At 37.4% G+C, this 18,252-nt stretch overlaps 2 protein-coding genes across 3 annotated transcripts; both read left to right on the top strand.

Annotated features, from left to right (window-relative positions):
* Positions 1 to 70: 70 nt before the first annotated feature.
* Positions 71 to 3,842, top strand: gjb8 (gap junction protein beta 8). Of its 2 annotated transcripts, none has more exons than XM_065248960.2 (2): positions 71 to 374; positions 1,841 to 3,842. In XM_065248960.2, the coding sequence occupies exon 2, from the start codon at positions 1,862 to 1,864 to the stop codon at positions 2,660 to 2,662; it is 801 nt and encodes a 266-aa protein (XP_065105032.1). In that variant the 5' UTR covers positions 71 to 374; positions 1,841 to 1,861; the 3' UTR covers positions 2,663 to 3,842. The 2 variants fall into 2 exon arrangements, with proteins under 2 accessions (XP_065105032.1, XP_065105031.1); XM_065248959.2 differs by having other exon boundaries at positions 232 to 374; positions 1,838 to 3,840.
* Positions 3,843 to 4,657: 815 nt separating this feature from the next.
* On the top strand, positions 4,658 to 8,795 carry gja3 (gap junction protein, alpha 3). Its single transcript, XM_065248958.2, has 3 exons — positions 4,658 to 4,941; positions 5,611 to 5,674; positions 6,928 to 8,795. The coding sequence occupies exon 3, from the start codon at positions 6,963 to 6,965 to the stop codon at positions 8,271 to 8,273; it is 1,311 nt and encodes a 436-aa protein (XP_065105030.1). The 5' UTR covers positions 4,658 to 4,941; positions 5,611 to 5,674; positions 6,928 to 6,962; the 3' UTR covers positions 8,274 to 8,795.
* The last annotated feature ends 9,457 nt before the right edge of the window (positions 8,796 to 18,252 follow it).

Here is an 18,252-nt window from a genome sequence, read left to right as displayed (position 1 = left end):
AAAATCGAACTTTGGGTCACAAATCGAACTTTTGGGTCACATACTGCTACACTAAATGCAACGTTGTGTAGGCTGATCGGAATATGACATCAAAGTACCGCGAGAGTGTATGAAAAGCTCGCGGTCTTCGCAACGCCGCATGAAGTCAGACACGCCTATTGATTACACTTGTCCAATGAACGTTGTGACTCCGCCCGATGGCAGGTGCGCCTCTCCTTGAGAAGCCATCAAATCTGTGCTCTTCATGCTCCATCAAATCACTTCATCCTTTTCTCAAGACCGTAAAGGATCTCTGTTTACCTACACATTTATAACTTTTCAGCTAGGCGGATAAACATGCATTTAATTTGAGTCAGTTTGTAGTGGGCTGACAGGTAAGTTTGTGCAATAAATCTCACATATTTCTGACGTGGATTTTTACTTATTCTCGACCAAATGTCACCACTTTTTTACCAGATGCTTAAGGAATGTGGCATTTTTTAATATTTTCGGGGGAAATTTCGGGTTATTTATTTATTAAAATTAATTATAATTTTCATGATGTACATTAATATACAAAATGATTCGTTTAAATTAATTTCATTTTTGTTTTTTAATAGTTTGTCGTAGTTTTAAGTATTTTCATGGGTAGTATGAGGTTGTTAATAAGATACTAAATAATAAGATGTATTACAACAATTATATATTTATATTTTTAACAATTTATATTTTTTTACTATGTAAAGCTACATCATCTTATATTTTTAATATTTGATGATATATATTTATAATATTGTTTTTTTCATTTATAATGTTTATTATAAGATATTTGGTTTTACATTTTCCAGTTTGGTAGATAGGCTTTGGTAGTAAGAAGGTTATCGAAAATCTTTTACAGTTTTACAAAATTGTTACATTTGTGTAGGCTATTTTGTTGAATTTGGTCTTATAGGATAATATGAATACTCAGATTAAATGATAAAATACTTAAATTCGAGTTTATTTACATACAACTTTTCACACTTTTGCATTGTTGCAAAGCTGCTTTTCAGTTAATATAAAACGGTTAATTTGAATGCTTGATTCTGATTGGCCAGTCGCGACATTTGCATATTTGTTATTCCCAGATAACAACCGCTCAAATCTAATAATACAGGGTAACCTGGATGCTGCGAATCATTTTGACAGGTTAAGTTTATTATTACAAAAATAATTTTATATGACATTATATTTACAGATGATTAAACCAAATAGTGTGCCATTTAAACGTCTTGTCTATAAAAATGAACAAATCAAAGATTTTAAATCAATATGTAATGTTCCTTACCAGGAATAAATCCATCCAGGTCACATCCTGATGACACTGTCACGGCTGCCTATACGTTATCCCTTACTTGCCAAAGTAGGCAGTACACTAAAAAGTGCTGGGTTGTTTGAAACCATTATTGGGTCAAATATGGCCTTTTTAATTTTCAATGTTTGGGTTGGTCCATATTTTATCCAGTCATCACTGTTAAAAATAATGGTGCTTAAAATGTTCTTCACAGCGATGCCATAGAGGAATCATTTTTGATTAATAACTGAATTTTTTGTTTTTGCTACAAATAACCTTTTTTGAAACAGAACTGATGTTAAAGGTTCTTATGAAGCGCTTTCATTTTTAAGAGTGAGGAGTTGGAACAATCAAGCATTTTAATGAAAAACATAATGGATGTATTTACAATACATTTTATTATTTAAAACAGGAAAAAAATATTTTTTAATATTATTTTTGAATGTTATATTAATGTATCCATAAATCTCTCTCTCTCTCTCTTGCTCTCTCTCTCTCTCTCTCTCTCTCTCTCTCTCTAATTAGGAGCTGTGAGCAATAGTAGACAGGATGAGCTGGGGAGCTCTTTATGCCCAGCTGGGAGGGGTAAATAAACACTCCACCAGCTTGGGAAAGATCTGGCTGTCAGTTCTCTTCATCTTTCGTATTTGCATCCTTGTAATAGCTGCTGAGACAGTCTGGGGAGATGAGCAGTCTGACTTCACCTGTAACACACAACAGCCCGGCTGCAAAAATGTGTGCTATGACTTCTTCTTTCCTGTCTCGCACATTCGTTTCTGGTGCTTGCAGCTGATCTTTGTTTCAACGCCAGCTTTACTGGTAGCCATGCATGTGACATATCGCAAACGCAATGTAAGGAAATGCCTTGTAGCCACCCGTGGTGACAATGTTAAAGAAACTGACCTGGAGAGCCTGAAGAAGAGACGTCTATCCATCACGGGCCCTCTTTGGTGGACCTACACATGCAGCCTTTTCTTCCGCTTGCTTTTTGAGGCAGGATTTATGTATGCCCTTTATTATGTCTATGATGGGTTTCAGATGGCACGTCTTGTGAAATGTGAGGAGTGGCCCTGTCCCAATAAAGTTGACTGCTTCATATCACGACCGACCGAGAAGACTGTCTTCACTATTTTCATGGTGGCATCTTCATCTATCTGTATTGTGCTCAATGTGGCCGAGCTGGGGTACCTGATTGTCAAAGCATTGCTGAGGTGCTCGGCCAGAGCTAAAAGGAATAGGTCATATGGGCAGCACGATAAAATAGCTAAAGAAAAGGCATACCTACAGAACCAAAAGAATGAGAGGTTGTTGTCATCCGTCTCAGACTCCTCAAGCAATAAGACAGTTTAAGATAATTCCTGCATCCAGTATAATTTTACCAACACAGAGGATAATTTGCTTGTAGATTTTGACAGTATTTTTTAACAGCATTAACCATAGCAGCTTTATACTTGTCCTGAAAACACTTACAAACTGTTTCAGGCAAGGTTTATTCCAAAGCTTTAACTTTTTCCAAAGACAATATATAAGTCTATGGTACAGTTTGGATATACAAAAGCAGAACTTGATATCTGAAAAATTGTCTGGTTGTTTGTTTTTCTTACATTGCTTTCTTATAACTAGAATTAGAAAAGAGTGACAGTGACTCCTAGTGGTTACTATATGTAAGTGAAGTTTTGGATCGATTTTTTTTGCACAAAATTTATTTGCTCTGTTTTTGAGGGTTTATTTACTAACGTGTGCCGTATTTTAGACTGCATGGACACACTGTTGCTTTATTTTAATGTCATTAATTTTGTTTTTTGCACAACATAAATGTCTGTCTAGTGGCTATTTCTCTTACTTTCTTATTAAGAGAACTGTTCAGTGCAGCCAGCGGTATATAATCTTGTCGAGCTGAGGGACTTCATCAATTTTTGTTTTTTCTTGTGCTTGTATGGTGAATGGTTTAAACATTAGATTTGTAGTGTTTCTAAATGTTATTCTTGCACTGACCCCTACTTGGGATCTTTAATCAACTTTCAACTGTGCCTTGTTTTAGTTAGGAACTTTTCCCTGCTCTCTGTAATGATCGAGCGACGAATACAGTCGCGTGAAAAGTTTACTAGTGGCGCGTGCTTAGTCTACCTGTGGACAGCTGAGAGTGCGTTCCTTTTGGAAAGTTAACCATGATTTTATTATAGAAAAAGTGAAGATGTTTTTTAGTATTTGTATTACCACCACTATTTGTATTATATCTACAGTTTTTTATGGTTAAATTATTTATAGTGAGACCATGAAGAATTTGTGGTTATTATGATTTTACTACAAATTAAACCATTTTTCATTTCTTAAGAGACCTCATCACATCATTTTCGAGCCTCGCCGGTTAACAGATTTGTTTGTTAAGGTTTTGGTAATATTGGTAAAGTTCCTACTACAGTATTGTCACTCGTTTTTACAAAGTTGTCCTGTTTGTAAAATAAATGAATGCTTTTATGTTTGTAATTTGTTTTCGGCTAACATTTAAACTTTATATGAATCTTCTAATAAAAACTTTATGGAAGTTTTTCTGTTTTGTCATTATTGTGATTGTCACAATGGGTTCTCCCAGGATAACCAAACGACGGCTGTGTAATCATATAGTCTATGTAATGACGGGATACTTTCCCAGGCAGTGTCCACTATTTCTGAACTCTTCTCTGGTGTGAACGCGTTTTGTTTAGTTACTTTGTTTAATTACAAACATGCTTTTTAATGACTTTCATTAGTAATATAATAATTACACTTCCAGAACGAAAAAGATGTTCAACTTAAAAAAATGGACGTCTTCGCCTTTTAATAAAGATATAATAAAAAATTGTGCTTGGAGTTTAAACTGAATCTGCTTTGGAAAGAAATTAAGGACGCTTGCCAGACATTACGCATGCGCAAAGCTCATCGAGTCAAGGCCCAGAGAGGCTTTTATCAATTAAAATGAGAGAGTATACACAAAATAACAATACTGATAAAAATGTTGATAATTAATGCCTCATTTCCTGTGAGCTTTTTTGTTTCGTTTTTTACGCATTTTTATATAGGCCTATTATAAAAACAATTTTTATAAAATATGTTTTGTGCAATTCATCTCATTTGATGGGTTATTCAAACGTGAAGGCATCAAAAGCAACGTACTTATCCTCAGGACTTTACCTACGAGAACTACTGTACATATTATCATAATTGGAGAGTAATGTAAAAAAAATACTCGTGTGTCCGAGTATTTTTGAAATAAGGGCGATGAGTTGACAGGGGCGTGGCGTGCGCGCGCACTGTCGTTGAGCTCCTGCATGGCCACTCAATGTGACAGTAGCGATGGCGCTGAACGGGAGACAGCAGCGTGTGGTCAGAGCCCGTCTCCACAGTCGATGTGCCATGAAAAATTAACTGCCCTGCGACAACCTGACCTCCAGTCTATGTGTGAAGAACTTTTGTGAATGAATAAGTTGGCCGACCACTTTGAAAAGAGTTTGGTAAGCTGGCAGTGCTGCCAGGATTTGGGAACAGGGGGAGCGGGGAGGGCTCCTGCTACCTTGGGAGGTCTGTATGCTTTTCAACGCACTCAAAATGGATAATGCTTTCTATAGATAAATTTGGCAACTTCTGTCAAGGTATGCTTGAAGATAGATTAATGACATCTTTTAACAAATTAACAAATTAAATACAAAATAACTCATTTATGGTAGGCCAACAGCATGCTGTGTATTGTTTTGAACCTAAAATAACATAATAACACCATTTAAATACATACTAATTATATTTCATGTATTTGGATAAATCATCTGTTGCTTGAGGTCACAGCCCATTATAAGTGCAAATAAAATCTGCCACTATTTTTATTACATTTTGACCTCAATGTACAATATTAAATAATTTTAGAAAAACTTTTTAATGTTATTACCACCAGTTAATAAGATTAAATGTAGTTTTTGGTAGACTGATCAAGAATACCAAAGACTTTAATAACTGAAAAGAATAAGTGATAATTAAAAAAACTCTAATAATAACAATAGCCTAATATTAATAATAATAAGAAGAACAACAATTACAATAATTAAATATATCCATTCTGAACGCACAAGTTGTTTAAACTTTTAACATTATATATAAAACTAGTCTTAATTTTAAATTTTCTTTTTAAGAGGTCATACATAGGCTATTAAAGATCTTTTTATATTTAACTAAATACAATTTTACAAATAAAAGTACTGCTTACAGATATGTGTAGCTAAAATACACAAAAGCGAAGTATTTAAATATAACTACCTTCTTTTTTTTAGGGTTATAGACTTGATATTGAACCTTAGTCAATGGATTTACCGCCCTCAATACAACATCATTTTAGTAAGTACAATTATTATTTCTATATCTTGTATGCATTGTGCTGTTGTCTGGGGTTTTGTTTACTAGTGGCATTTATCAGAGCTTTAACCAGCTTTCAGATATAGCTCAATTGTACTATTAATTTGTGCTTTATATGATAAAGATGACTATATATGAAACTAACATTACTGTAACACTTAATTTCTTTATGTCGTTTACAATAAGAACAGGTTGAATTTTAGCCACCAAATATTTATACTTTTGCAAATGATGACAAAATCATGATACTTCACTTCAGATCATGAATTTTGACATAAAACTGTAGAATGGTATGGTTATTACAGTGTATTTCTCATTGATGTCCCGAAATCGGACAGAGCCCTCCACACTTCATTGTCCAATGCTTTCATCTGTTTTTGAACATTATAATGTTGATCTCAGCACATGCCTGCTGAGCAGTGAAGCGAACAGGTGAAAGAGAAAGAGATTGTGTGTGTATGTATGATGTGTGTATGTGTGTGCGTGTCTGTGTGTGTGTGTCAGTGGCTGGAAAGAAAGCCAGCCAGATAGAATTTGTTACACCGTTCATTGCCAGGTTCATAACAGCCAGTTAGAAATAGACAGAGGTCACAAAATCAATAAGTTGTATTGTACAATAAGTTTATGTAAAAGTTTTTATGTGCTTTTTTTGTAAAGGCTGTGTCTGTATTAATTTGGCCCATTTTCCTTAACGTCATTTGATAAACTCTTCGACAAATTCTTCATCAGGGCTGACCGTTTGGAATTTACGCACAACCGTGAAATGCTGTGTGAGTGTCATGTTTTATATGTGAATAGATGTTACAGAAAAGTCTGCTTGTCCTGATTGCTTTCGTTGCGTTCATTGTGTTTTTGAATGTACATTTACAATATGGGCCTAGACGGAGCCACCTCACCCGTATATGTTTCGCTAAAAGATCTAGTACATTAAAATGTTACTTCACCCAAATGTAAAAATTCAGGCTTTATTTACTTACCCTCATTTTGTCTTTTCTTATATGGAACAAAAGAGGAGATATAAAGAATATTGATTTTGTTTTTTCATACATCTATAAGTCATATGGGGCACCAAGAGGATGAGTAAATGATGTCTAATGTTTGTTTTTTGGTGATCTATTCCTCTAATGTTGATTGTGTCGGTGGTAACTTTGTTGAAACTTTTTTGGTCACTTTCATAGTTACTTTTCTTCACCTAACTTTGGTCTCTTTCTCTCCTTGTTTTCTCTTCACTGTAGACTGTACTTTTTCTCTAGGCTAGAAATCGTGAAGCATGGGTGACTGGAGCTTTCTTAGCAGGCTCTTGGAGAACGCACAGGAACACTCAACCGTGATCGGCAAAGTCTGGCTGACCGTGCTCTTCATTTTCAGGATCCTGGTGTTGGGGGCGGCGGCAGAGGAAGTCTGGGGCGACGAGCAGTCGGACTTCACCTGTAACACGCAACAGCCCGGCTGTGAGAACGTGTGTTACGACGAGGCCTTTCCAATCTCCCACATCCGCTTCTGGGTGCTCCAGATTATTTTCGTGTCCACGCCGACGCTCATTTACCTGGGCCATATACTGCACATTGTTCGTATGGAGGAAAAGCGGAAAGAACGCGAGGAGGATCTTCGAAAGGCCAATAGGCTCCAAGAGGAGAAAGAACTCCTGTATAGAAACGGAGGGGAGTCTGGCGGACACGGTGGTGGCGGCAAAAAGGAAAAACCGCCAATCAGAGATGAGCATGGGAAAATCCGCATCAGAGGTGCCTTGTTGCGCACCTATGTGTTCAACATCATATTTAAGACTCTGTTTGAGGTGGGCTTTATTTTAGGCCAGTATTTTCTATATGGTTTCCAGTTGAGGCCCCTGTATAAGTGCAAACGGTGGCCCTGCCCTAACACCGTGGACTGCTTCATTTCCAGGCCCACGGAAAAAACCATCTTCATCATATTTATGCTTGTGGTGGCTTGCGTGTCTCTTTTGCTGAATTTGTTAGAAATCTATCACCTCGGATGGAAGAAGGTCAAACAGGGCATGACCAATGAGTTTACCCCGGACCACGAGCTACTGCCCGGTTCAGACGCAGCAGAGCCAGAGTCCTCGATCGCGTCGCCCAGAATCGCCCCTCCCACCCTCAGCTACCCGCCGGACTACACGGAGGTGGCGGTGAGCAGCGGTGCGTTCCTGCAGCCTGTGTCTGCATCATCCACGGCCGAGTTCAAGTTGGACCCTCTGCGTGAGGAGCTAGAGGAGTCTTCCCCTTTCTACATCAGCAACAACAACAACCACAGGCTGGCCGCCGAGCAGAACTGGGCCAACCTGGCCACCGAGCAGCAGACTCGGGAGAGGCACGGCGCCTCCCCTTCCCCTTCCTCTTCCTCACGTTGCTCTAGTAACGGGCGGCGAGCCAAAGATGCTGCTCAGCCCACCAGTACTCCACCTTCCATTGGGGGCAGTTTGAGTGGGGGGGCAGAGGAGGTGCACGTCACCACCACGGTGGAGATGCACGAACCCCCCGTCATTTTCACTGATGCTCGACGATTAAGCAGAGCTAGTAAAGGCAGCAGCGTGAGAGCGAGACCCAGTGATCTGTCGGTGTAGAGTCTCTCTAGCGTAGCCCAAAGGTCATTTGCAAAAATGCACAAACAAACACACGGAGAGGAAATTAGAGGCAGATTGCTGGAATTTGCAAGTTATTAGGTATATAGTACCATTTATAAGAGTAACACACTTGGCATTCATTACACAAAGTGTTACATCATCTCCAAACGTCAGATGGTCTAAAGGGGTTTGGTTGTGATTTTATAACAGATGGTAGCTGAATGGTGTTCAGGTGGAGGTGCATGCCTGATGCAGCTTATGTTACACCAGACTCTGGATTACATACACTAAAAATGCAAAATATTTAAGACCATTTAATTTTTTGCTTTAGTCTAGAAAACATAATCCATTAACCAAATGTGATGCATTGAAAAACAAAACTAAAACTGATATTAGTCAAAAATAACGAATAAATATGTTTTGGAAGATCAGAATGGGCTTGCACTTTTGCACAGGTAATATTTGAAGAGCTTGAATGCAAAACCCTGTAAGTGCATCTGTAATGGGTTTTTTTTGTAAATGAGCATTTTTATCAGGTATTGAAAAGGTAATTAGGAATTAAAATGTTTTATTTTCACAAATGTCACTTTAGTCATCTCATTGATATTTAACAAATTTTGCAGTCTTTAACAATATATCCAGTAAAGCTCCTTTAAAAAAATTGCACTTTGACATATGCGTGCCATGGTTCATCCAATTCTTTTTCCTTGCACTTAGAGGACTTTGCCAAGAAACCACCATGGCGTTTAATGGATTCGGTATTTCCGAATGGCTCATCCCCAGGATTAAGTGGTTACACTTATGTGAAAGTATTTGATTGCATATATGGCCAGAGCATAAGGTTAATATCATTATCTCATTTCTGACCTAGGTTGCGTTTAGCGGGTTTTGCATCTGAGCTTTTCATTTATTTACTAATTTAACATTTTTCATGCAGTCAGTTCCATTTAGTGAGTACATTGTTAAAAGTGGCATGGCACAACAAAGGGATCAAATATCAGAAGAATAAGTGTTCATTAATTATGGTATACGCATGGACCAATGAGTTATTGAACATTTGAAAAGCTTGGGTGTGTATTGACAGTCACAGTTATTATTTTTAATGGTTAAGGCACAACTCACTGATTCACAGATCCCACCCATGTATTATTATTATTAGTCATTGGATAAATGATGGCCCAATATTATATTACAATTTTGGACTGCAAAAAAGTGATAGTTAAATGCTCTTTAATGACCCTTTTTTGATGTTTTATGATGAAAAATAATATAGACCAAACTTTTCTCATTTGTTGTAAATCTAGAACATGTTCAAACCACTGTCTTCAATTATTTCAGCGCCTGCCTCTACATTTCCTCACTTTACAGATATATCAAAATGTTTGGGAGATACTCAAAGTGAAAAGCACATAGCCCTGTGACGGTGGCAGACTTTATTGCATTACAATACTAAGAGAAAAAATGGTCCTCCATATAGATAAAAGTTTAAATATTACTAAAACACAGTAACATTTGAAAGTGAAGTATTTAGATAACTGTTGTACTACTGAATGGTGCCGTTTTATTTCATATATCATGTGTTTTTCTCTAAACCATGTTTCTTTTATCACCAGTTGCCTTTTATCAATTTTATGATCTGAAGTTCTGCTTCTGTTTAACATTTGAGAGTTTTAACACAAATCGCCATCAGAAATATATTTTATCAATCTGGCATGGAGAGTACAAACTCTCAGTACATGTGACATTACTATTGGTTACAAAAAAAAAAAAAAAAATGAGTACAACAGTTACTAAAGCATTGCTTTTCTGTAGTCAGTTCCTGGTTGCCCAAGTAGTACTTCAAAATGGACTTTGAAGGATGCTGAAGGTGCCTTATGCCGATATGGAGTTTATCTCCATTTCTCTAGTTTTGTCCAGTTTCAGGTTACTGTAGGTCCTTATCACTGACTTCTGCTGTTAAAAGCACATGACTTCTGCCACAGTGCCAGTAAAGAGACAGGCCATCCAAAACAACCATTTAAGGTAAACGCTACAAAATGGTGGCACACATTATATATTTAGCTTATTTTGGAGAACCCCTACATGAGTGTGCCACATGCAAGTATATTTACTTTGCATGCTTTAGCGGTCCATTTAAAAAAAAAAGATAGGCAGCCCTAAAACAGAAAGAGAGACTGTGCAAGTTTTTGCTTAAGACAGTATTATTTATTCTTTTAGTATTTACAGATGTATGTTATTTATTTCCTGTATACAAAATGAAAGTGTTATTTTGTCATGTGTTCATTTTTGGTTCCTAAAGTTTACATTTTAGTAAATAGTTAAAGATTTGCACATTTAGGCAAAACACTGTTGAGTAATTCTTACATGAATAGAAGAGGAAGAGATATTTTTGATCCTTAAAGGAAAATGTCTTAATGGTAAACATGTTGTGTTAGTGGCAGTATTATTCCACTTAAATAACATCAAATGTAATTTATAAAGCAGCACTTGTACAGTATAAGAAGAAATATACACGTTTCCCATGTTTTATTTTAAGACTGTTGTGATGGCCTGAAAGGACCGCAGGAGATTTGAACATTGCAATGTGGATGATAAGATAACATAAATTCTAGATTTTATTTGGCCAGCAGCTCTTTCTTTTCTCGATCCGTTTGTGGTGTATTTAGTTGCAGCCCATTATTCTCATTTCTTGAACTTTACCGAACCGATTTTCTCGAGCAGAGCTGAATATTCTGACCAATCAGGGAAATGAACCACCTACATATGCTCAGAACAGCAGCCTGTTTCATTGCTGTCTTAAGAGAAGTGCCTCGTGTATTCAATTTTATAAGAACAAGTTGATGTAAATGTTCATTTACCTCAAATGTTTACAAAGCTGTTACTAAATAAACTTTTTGTACCATAAATATACTCTGTCCTAGTTCATTTCTCAGGCCTTTAGGATAGCACATTATTACTGAAAACTTATTTTATGTTATTATCGTTAAATGCTTTCAGGTTCTGGCCTGTTTGCTTAAAGGTCATATTACTGTGAATTCATTGGGGCGGTTTTCCGGACAGGGATTAGACTAGTTCCAGACTAAAATAAATAGAGCTGTCCAAACTGAAAACAAAGTTTTCCCTCAAAATGCTCAAATGACTCACAACCCCAATTAAACTATAATGGTGTAACAGTTACCAAGTCATGATATGCGCCTGTGTGACCAGCAACACCATAATCAGACAAAACCCGCAGGAAGCCTGAGTACATCCCATCAGAGAACATACACCCATTGACCTATAACCTTTAGTCTTATCAGTTCCCCTCACTCCAGATGTCAAGAGGAGATGTGAGAGTGAAGCCGAAAGAGATGCATGACATATCCGCACAGTCCTCACCACCCCCAAACTATAGGATTAACAAAACAAATAACAATTCATGTAGAAAGACAATGAACCCCATGTAAGGGTATAGAGTTCATGTGTGTGCACTTTGGTTTTCTAATAGTGTTAGGGAGTAACCAGCCAACAAGTTAAAAGTTCATAGTTTTAGCTTGAAGTGCCTTTTCTAAGGTTTATGGGCTACACCAGTGGCGGCTTGTTACTGCTCCTCCGAGGGGCGCAAATTCAAGGGTTTGGAGTGTCATGTGTGTTGCTTGTGTTTTTCAAAATATGTGTTTGTTGCGTCATGTGAACCATGTGTTTTGTCAAAATAAGTGCCTGCTGGCATGCGCATCAAAACCGTTTATGATAAAAGAGACGCTCACGTTCACAAAATACACGCAAGACTCCCTTAACAGTAAACTCTGATTACGCATGAGATTATGCGAGTATCTGGCAAACACGAGAGTCGCTTTTATCATAAATCCTTTCGACGCATCTGCAGCAGGCACTTATTTTGACAAGAGACTTGATGCACATAGGATCACTCGATGTGCGGAACACATATTTTGAAATTACGAACAAGACACAAGACGGGCTACATACATGTTGTGATGAACTTCGCATGGTGCGCCCCGAAAAAAGAGGTCACCGGCCGCCATTGGGCTACACTGTAACGTATGTTTATGCTTTGTTAATAAAAACACACAAATTCTGTACCGCTGTTTCCATCCTCATAAAAACAGCCTGTTTAGTTCCTGGGTCTATGAAGCCCCTCCTTCAGAAATACTCAATATGCTCAGATTGGTTCATTGTCCCAGTGTGTTGTAATTGGCTGTTTCGAAAAAAAGCCCCCTTTGCTATGTGTTCCAGGAGGCAGGGTTTATCTACAGGGTTTTATGTTTTGGGGGTTTGTGATGTCACTAACCCAGGAAGTGGCTTAGTTGTAGGCCATTCGCTGTATTTGTAGTTAAAGCAAATATCTCCATTGCATTGAACTTTGAGCGTTGTAATTTTGCAGATGTTGTTTATGCTCAAACAGCAATGTTACACACTACCTGCTGTTAAGAAAAGTGGATTCAACTTTAATATTGGCCGAGTTCGAGTAGGACTGAATGTAGGTCCAAATAAAGTTAATTTTAATAATTTTTAAGATATTTTCACTTCACAGCAAATAATTAAGTAAAATCTATGTATGTATGTATTATTATTGTATAATTTTGTCATTCATTTCAATAATTTACAGAAAAATAATCAACACCCATAGAACATTTCTCAGCCAGTCAGAATAAAGCATTCAACAGGCGCGTAGTATAACATTGAATATTATCTGTTTAACAAGAAGTTAAAGTGAATGTTGAGCTTAGATAGATCCCAATAATGCCATCTAAAATAACTTTATATCTGACACTGAAGTTCAAGTTCAGAGAGCTCACAGTGATATCTATAATTCTCACTACACTGCTTTTGATCTGACTTATAACATTCAGTCAGCAGCACATGCTGTGTATTGTGGGAACGGCTTCACCCACATACAGCAGCTGAAGCAGCACCATTGGTCCTTTTATGAACCCTGTGTCTAGATAACTGAGAGGATGAGGGTGTTGGGTTATTTTGGGGTAAAGGATTAGAGAGACAATGTCAGCTTCAAACTGACGAACCTCCTGTCAAGGTTACAATAAACACAATTCATTTTGAGTATCTTAAAATACAACACATAAACAAAACGTAGATAATTAATATTCAAACTAGACTTTTTTTTACTTTGTATTATAAAATTTTGATAAAAATGAGAAACGGGGCAATGCAAAACACAAATGAAAGAATTGCAGCAGAAGAGAATTGTAGGAAGATGTGCATGGAGCCAGGCACAGAAGAGGAGGTGATAGGAAGTAGGTGTTAAGTCTAGCGTTTGAGGGGTGTCATTTGATTGGTTGAAGGTTGAAGTGCTGTCTATGAAGGGCAACGTCTGTGTGTAGGGTTTGACTTCACCATCTCAGAACTGAAAACACACAGGCGGTTATTAATAGCCTTTAATCACCTTGGAAATTCATGCAGCCACTTCGGCTGAATGCCACTGAGCCCTGTTGTTTATATCAGGAGAGCCACTCAATGTTTGGGGCCCTTCTTGTGTCCAGCCAGTTGGATATGTGCGGTTAAAAGGATAGTTCACCCAAAAATAAAAAAATTGAGCGTCATTTACTCTCCCTTAAACTATTACACACCCATGAGAGGCTTTCTTGCATGTAACAAGCTGATCTTCACCATACAATGAAACCAGATGGAGACCATTATCACCATTAACTTTGTAGCTTATAGAAAAAAGAAGCTTTAAATTCCCACTACATAAAGTAATTTTTTACAGTTTTCATCCTACCTAATGTAGGCTAGGCTGAACATTCTGTGAAAATATAACATTAATATCTTTTATATATCTATTTATATATTGTATATCTGTATCTGTGAGCTTTCTAAACAGAGATAGGTCATCCTAAATTTAACAATCTATTTGAGACGCACTGCAAAAAAGTCCTACAATATGAGCTAATAAAGGACAGTGTAATTCCAATGTACATGCAACATTATGTATCAACATCCAAGACAATATCATCATGAAAGATGCTTTAGTAACCTAAAAAGAATTTATTGTAGCTGTCATCCATACTAGTGGTTCTCACTTCAGTGCAGCTGGTCAACACAAACCCCCTCCTCCCTAAACCAGCTTTCTGTTGTTTTATAATTAAACGGTGACATTAGTTCATATCATGTGACTGTGAAAGGATTCATCCCACATTAGGGTGCCTAATCGCCACCTATAGTCAGCCTCTCGCCCCTGCCGCGGCTCTATCCCAGATGACCCTGCTGAGAGCTGCACTTTCATTATGTCCCATGAAAGCACTGGGGATTGAGCCCAAACAAAAAAACCCACGAGGGTGAAAAAATGTTTTTACATCCGCCCGTCCTCTCTCTCTCGGCCGGCTGTGGACGTTTTAGTTTCAGATCAATGGGACCAAGTTATTGGAGTCTGGCCAACTCGAACTGGTGTAAAAGAAAGAAAAAGCTGCCTCTTCAAAAAACAGAGGGTTTGTTATACAGTACATGCATGTGCATTTTTCTTGTTCTAAGCACTGTTTTATCTCTCGTATTTTGTTTTCGTAGAGAAACGGTAAGCAGATACGTGCCTGTGTGATACAAAGAGACCATTCACATATGTAGTGCACACATTATGGGGAGGTGCCAGAGTTCACAAGCATGGTGTCACATCGGTGAGGTAACCTCAGCATGCTTTTGCGTCACTTAGACACACAGAAAAAAAACACTGAAGTAGGATTCAGAGTGATGGATGTTCATCTGGAAGCAAAACTCACACCTAAATGTGAAGGAATTTAATGTATCTAACCCTGCCCACTCTTGTTCAATATCTGCTCCCCCAATGTAGGCTGCCCCCAACTGGACGTACTGTTAAACGCTTTAGGACATACAAGAGTTTGTGCTATTAGGGTTAACTGAAATGTTATGTTGTGCTGTGGTGTTACTACATGTCAAGAGGAAAAGTAGAGGAAAATATTGATTCTGCCTTGTCAGTGTGCTTTTAAATCTGTTACTTACACAGTAAAAATTCTTTGCTGACTTAACGTTTTTTTTGTTGAATCAACTCATCAAGTGAGTCATTTTAACTTACTATTATTTATCTTGACTAGAGATGAGTTGTTTTAACTACAGATAAGTTATAATACAGTTTAAAAAACTCAACTTCATTGTATATGTTGTAGCAACTCATCTCTAGTCAAGATAAATAATAGTAAGTAGACATGACTTGTAAATCTGAGTTGATTCAACAAAAAAAAAATGTCTACAGTGTTATGTCAGGATTTTCTGAATTTGTCATATTTATACAGTGGTATCCACATTTCTGAAATTAAATTATAAATCAGGGATTTAAATACTTAAATACTTTTAAATACTTAAAATACTTTTAAATACTTTAAAAAACAAAAAAATATAAAAAAAATAGTATACATATTCTAGTTTAAATCATATTCTAGGTTAAATAAGGACAACACATACATTTCGTATGTCATCATTGAGTCAATTGTAACATATTTTTATAATAGAAATGCTGGTGCAGGGCTAAATAAGGTGATGAACAAATGTGACCCAGGACGACAAAACCAGTTATAAGTAGCAAAGGTATTTGTAGCAATAACTAAAAATACATGGTATGGGTCAAAATTATTGTGATGTAAAAAATCATTTGTATTTTAAAGGGGACATTTCATAAAAATCTGACTTTTTCCATGTTTAAGTGCTATAATTGGGTCCCCAGTGCTTCTATCAACCTAGAAAAGGTTAAAATAAACAACCCAGTAACTTAGTTTTGGTAAAACATTCTCTGCAAGCAGGTGAACAAATAGGTTTTGTGGTCCCGGGTCACAAATGTCAAGCAATGGCAGCGGACCAAAATTTTTCATTTTCAATCTAAATAATTGTTTGATTTTAAATACGTAAATACGAAAATAAGTATTTGACACATCAGCATTTTTATCAGTAAGGGGATTTCTAAGTGGGCTATTGACAGAAAACCAGATGTAGCCATCAAGCCAAATATTGAATTCATAAAGAAATCAAAACATTTAAGTATACAAGTTGAGTCATAATAAATAAAGTAAAATGGCACAGGGAATAAGTATTGAACACTCTTCATTTAATCCTTTGTAGAAAAGCCTTTGTTGGTGATTACAGCTTCGAGACACCTCTTGTATGGAGAGACCAGTTGTCTGCATTGCTCAGGAGTGATTCTGGCCCATTCTTCCACACAAATGGTCTTTAAATCTTGAAATTCCTTGGGCCTCTTTTATGAATCTTTGATCTTCAGTTCTCTCCATAGATTTTCTATGGTATTTAGGTCAGGTGATTGACTGGACCATTCATGCAACTTAATTTTCTTTCTTTGAAACCACTTCATTGTTTCCTTGGCCTTGCCTTTTTCATTTTCAGCTTTCTGGTAGATGGCAGACAATTTTTATCCAGAATGTCCTGGTACATTCATCCTGCCTTCAATAAAATGAAGTCTGCCAGTACCCCTTGCTTAAAAGCAGCCCCACACCATGATGCTTCCACCTCCAACTGTTGGTATGGCGTTCTTGGTGTGGTGGGCAGTGCAATTTCTTCTCCAAACATAGTGTGTAGAATGACTGCCAAAAAGTTCAATTTTGCTTTAATCTGACCATACTATAGTCTCCCAATAATCCACAGGCTTCTCCAAATGTTCTTTCGCAAACTTTAACCAAGTCTCAACATGCTTTTCGCTCAGCAATAGTCTTGTGTGGTGAGCGTGCATGGATGCCATGACGGTTCAGTGCATTGCTTATAGTTTTCTTTGAAATAACAGTATCTGCTGTACCTTGTTCTCTTCATATGTTCAGTACTTATTCCCTGTGTCATTTCACTTTATTTATTATGACTCAACATGTATACTTAAATGTTCTGATTCTTTGTATGAATTCAATCCTTGGCTTGATGGCTACATCTGATGGATACAATTTTGTATCAATAGCCACTTAGAAATCCTTTACTGATAAAAATGCTGATGTGTCAAATACTTATTTTCCCCGCTGTATATACTTGACACAACCACACACACACACACACACACACACACACACACACACACACACACACACACACACACACACACGAAAAAGATTAGCTTTAAAGCAGGGGTGCCCAACCCTGTTCCTGGAGGGCTACCGTCCTGCAGATTTTAGTTCCAACCCCAATCAAACACAGCTGACGCAGCTAATCAAGGTGTTCAGGGTTGCTCGATAATTACAGACAGGTGTGATGGCGCTTTGGTCGTAACAGAAGTCTGCAGGACGGTAGCCCTCCAGGAGCAGGGTTGGGCACCCCTGCTTTAAAGGGTTGATGACGCATCCTCAGAATTGACTCATTCCCATTTTTATTTATATTAAATTGGGGAGTGCTATTCTGCTCTCAGTAACTGCCAACTCATAAGATGACCTACAACCTTACATGACATCCTCCTGGTAGCTATTTCCTGTCACATGATCATAACTTTGGTGACCTTGTGATTCCCAGCATCCCATGCAGCTGTTGATATGAGACACCAGCTGGCTTGCAAGCCCTATGTTTGTTTGGGAGGAGATGATACCTGCCATTGCTGCCAAGTGAACTCATACCACATAAGCTTTTTCTGCCAGATGAGTGATATGAGCCTGATAAATACAGTCCATATTTACATCACAATAAAGGCCTGCCTGAACTCTAAGTCTGCCCTCTCTTTGAGGGTCAAAAATACAGAATAAGACAAAAGTAACTGTAATGGCTCCTGACACCATTGTATGTTGAGCTCTTATGAAGCAAATTGATTTCTTTGTGCAAGAAACTCAACATTATTTAGTTTTATTAGCTTGAATCCATAGCATCAGGCAAAAAATCCAGAGCGTGTTTACGTAAGTTTGGAGTGTGAGCATTTTGTGGTGTTTATTGTTATTTGGCAAAGCAGCCATGCATTATTTTCCGTAAGCATCTTCGCTTATCACTATTATATTATTCTGCTTAAGAAATAAAGTCACCAACATCTTGGAATGGGTTAAGG

This window comes from Paramisgurnus dabryanus, chromosome 15, assembly GCF_030506205.2.
Source record: "Paramisgurnus dabryanus chromosome 15, PD_genome_1.1, whole genome shotgun sequence".
NCBI classification, from domain to species: Eukaryota; Metazoa; Chordata; class Actinopteri; order Cypriniformes; family Cobitidae; genus Paramisgurnus; species Paramisgurnus dabryanus.
Note: the sequence above shows the minus strand (reverse complement) of the source record. Positions and strands in the feature narration are given on the sequence as shown.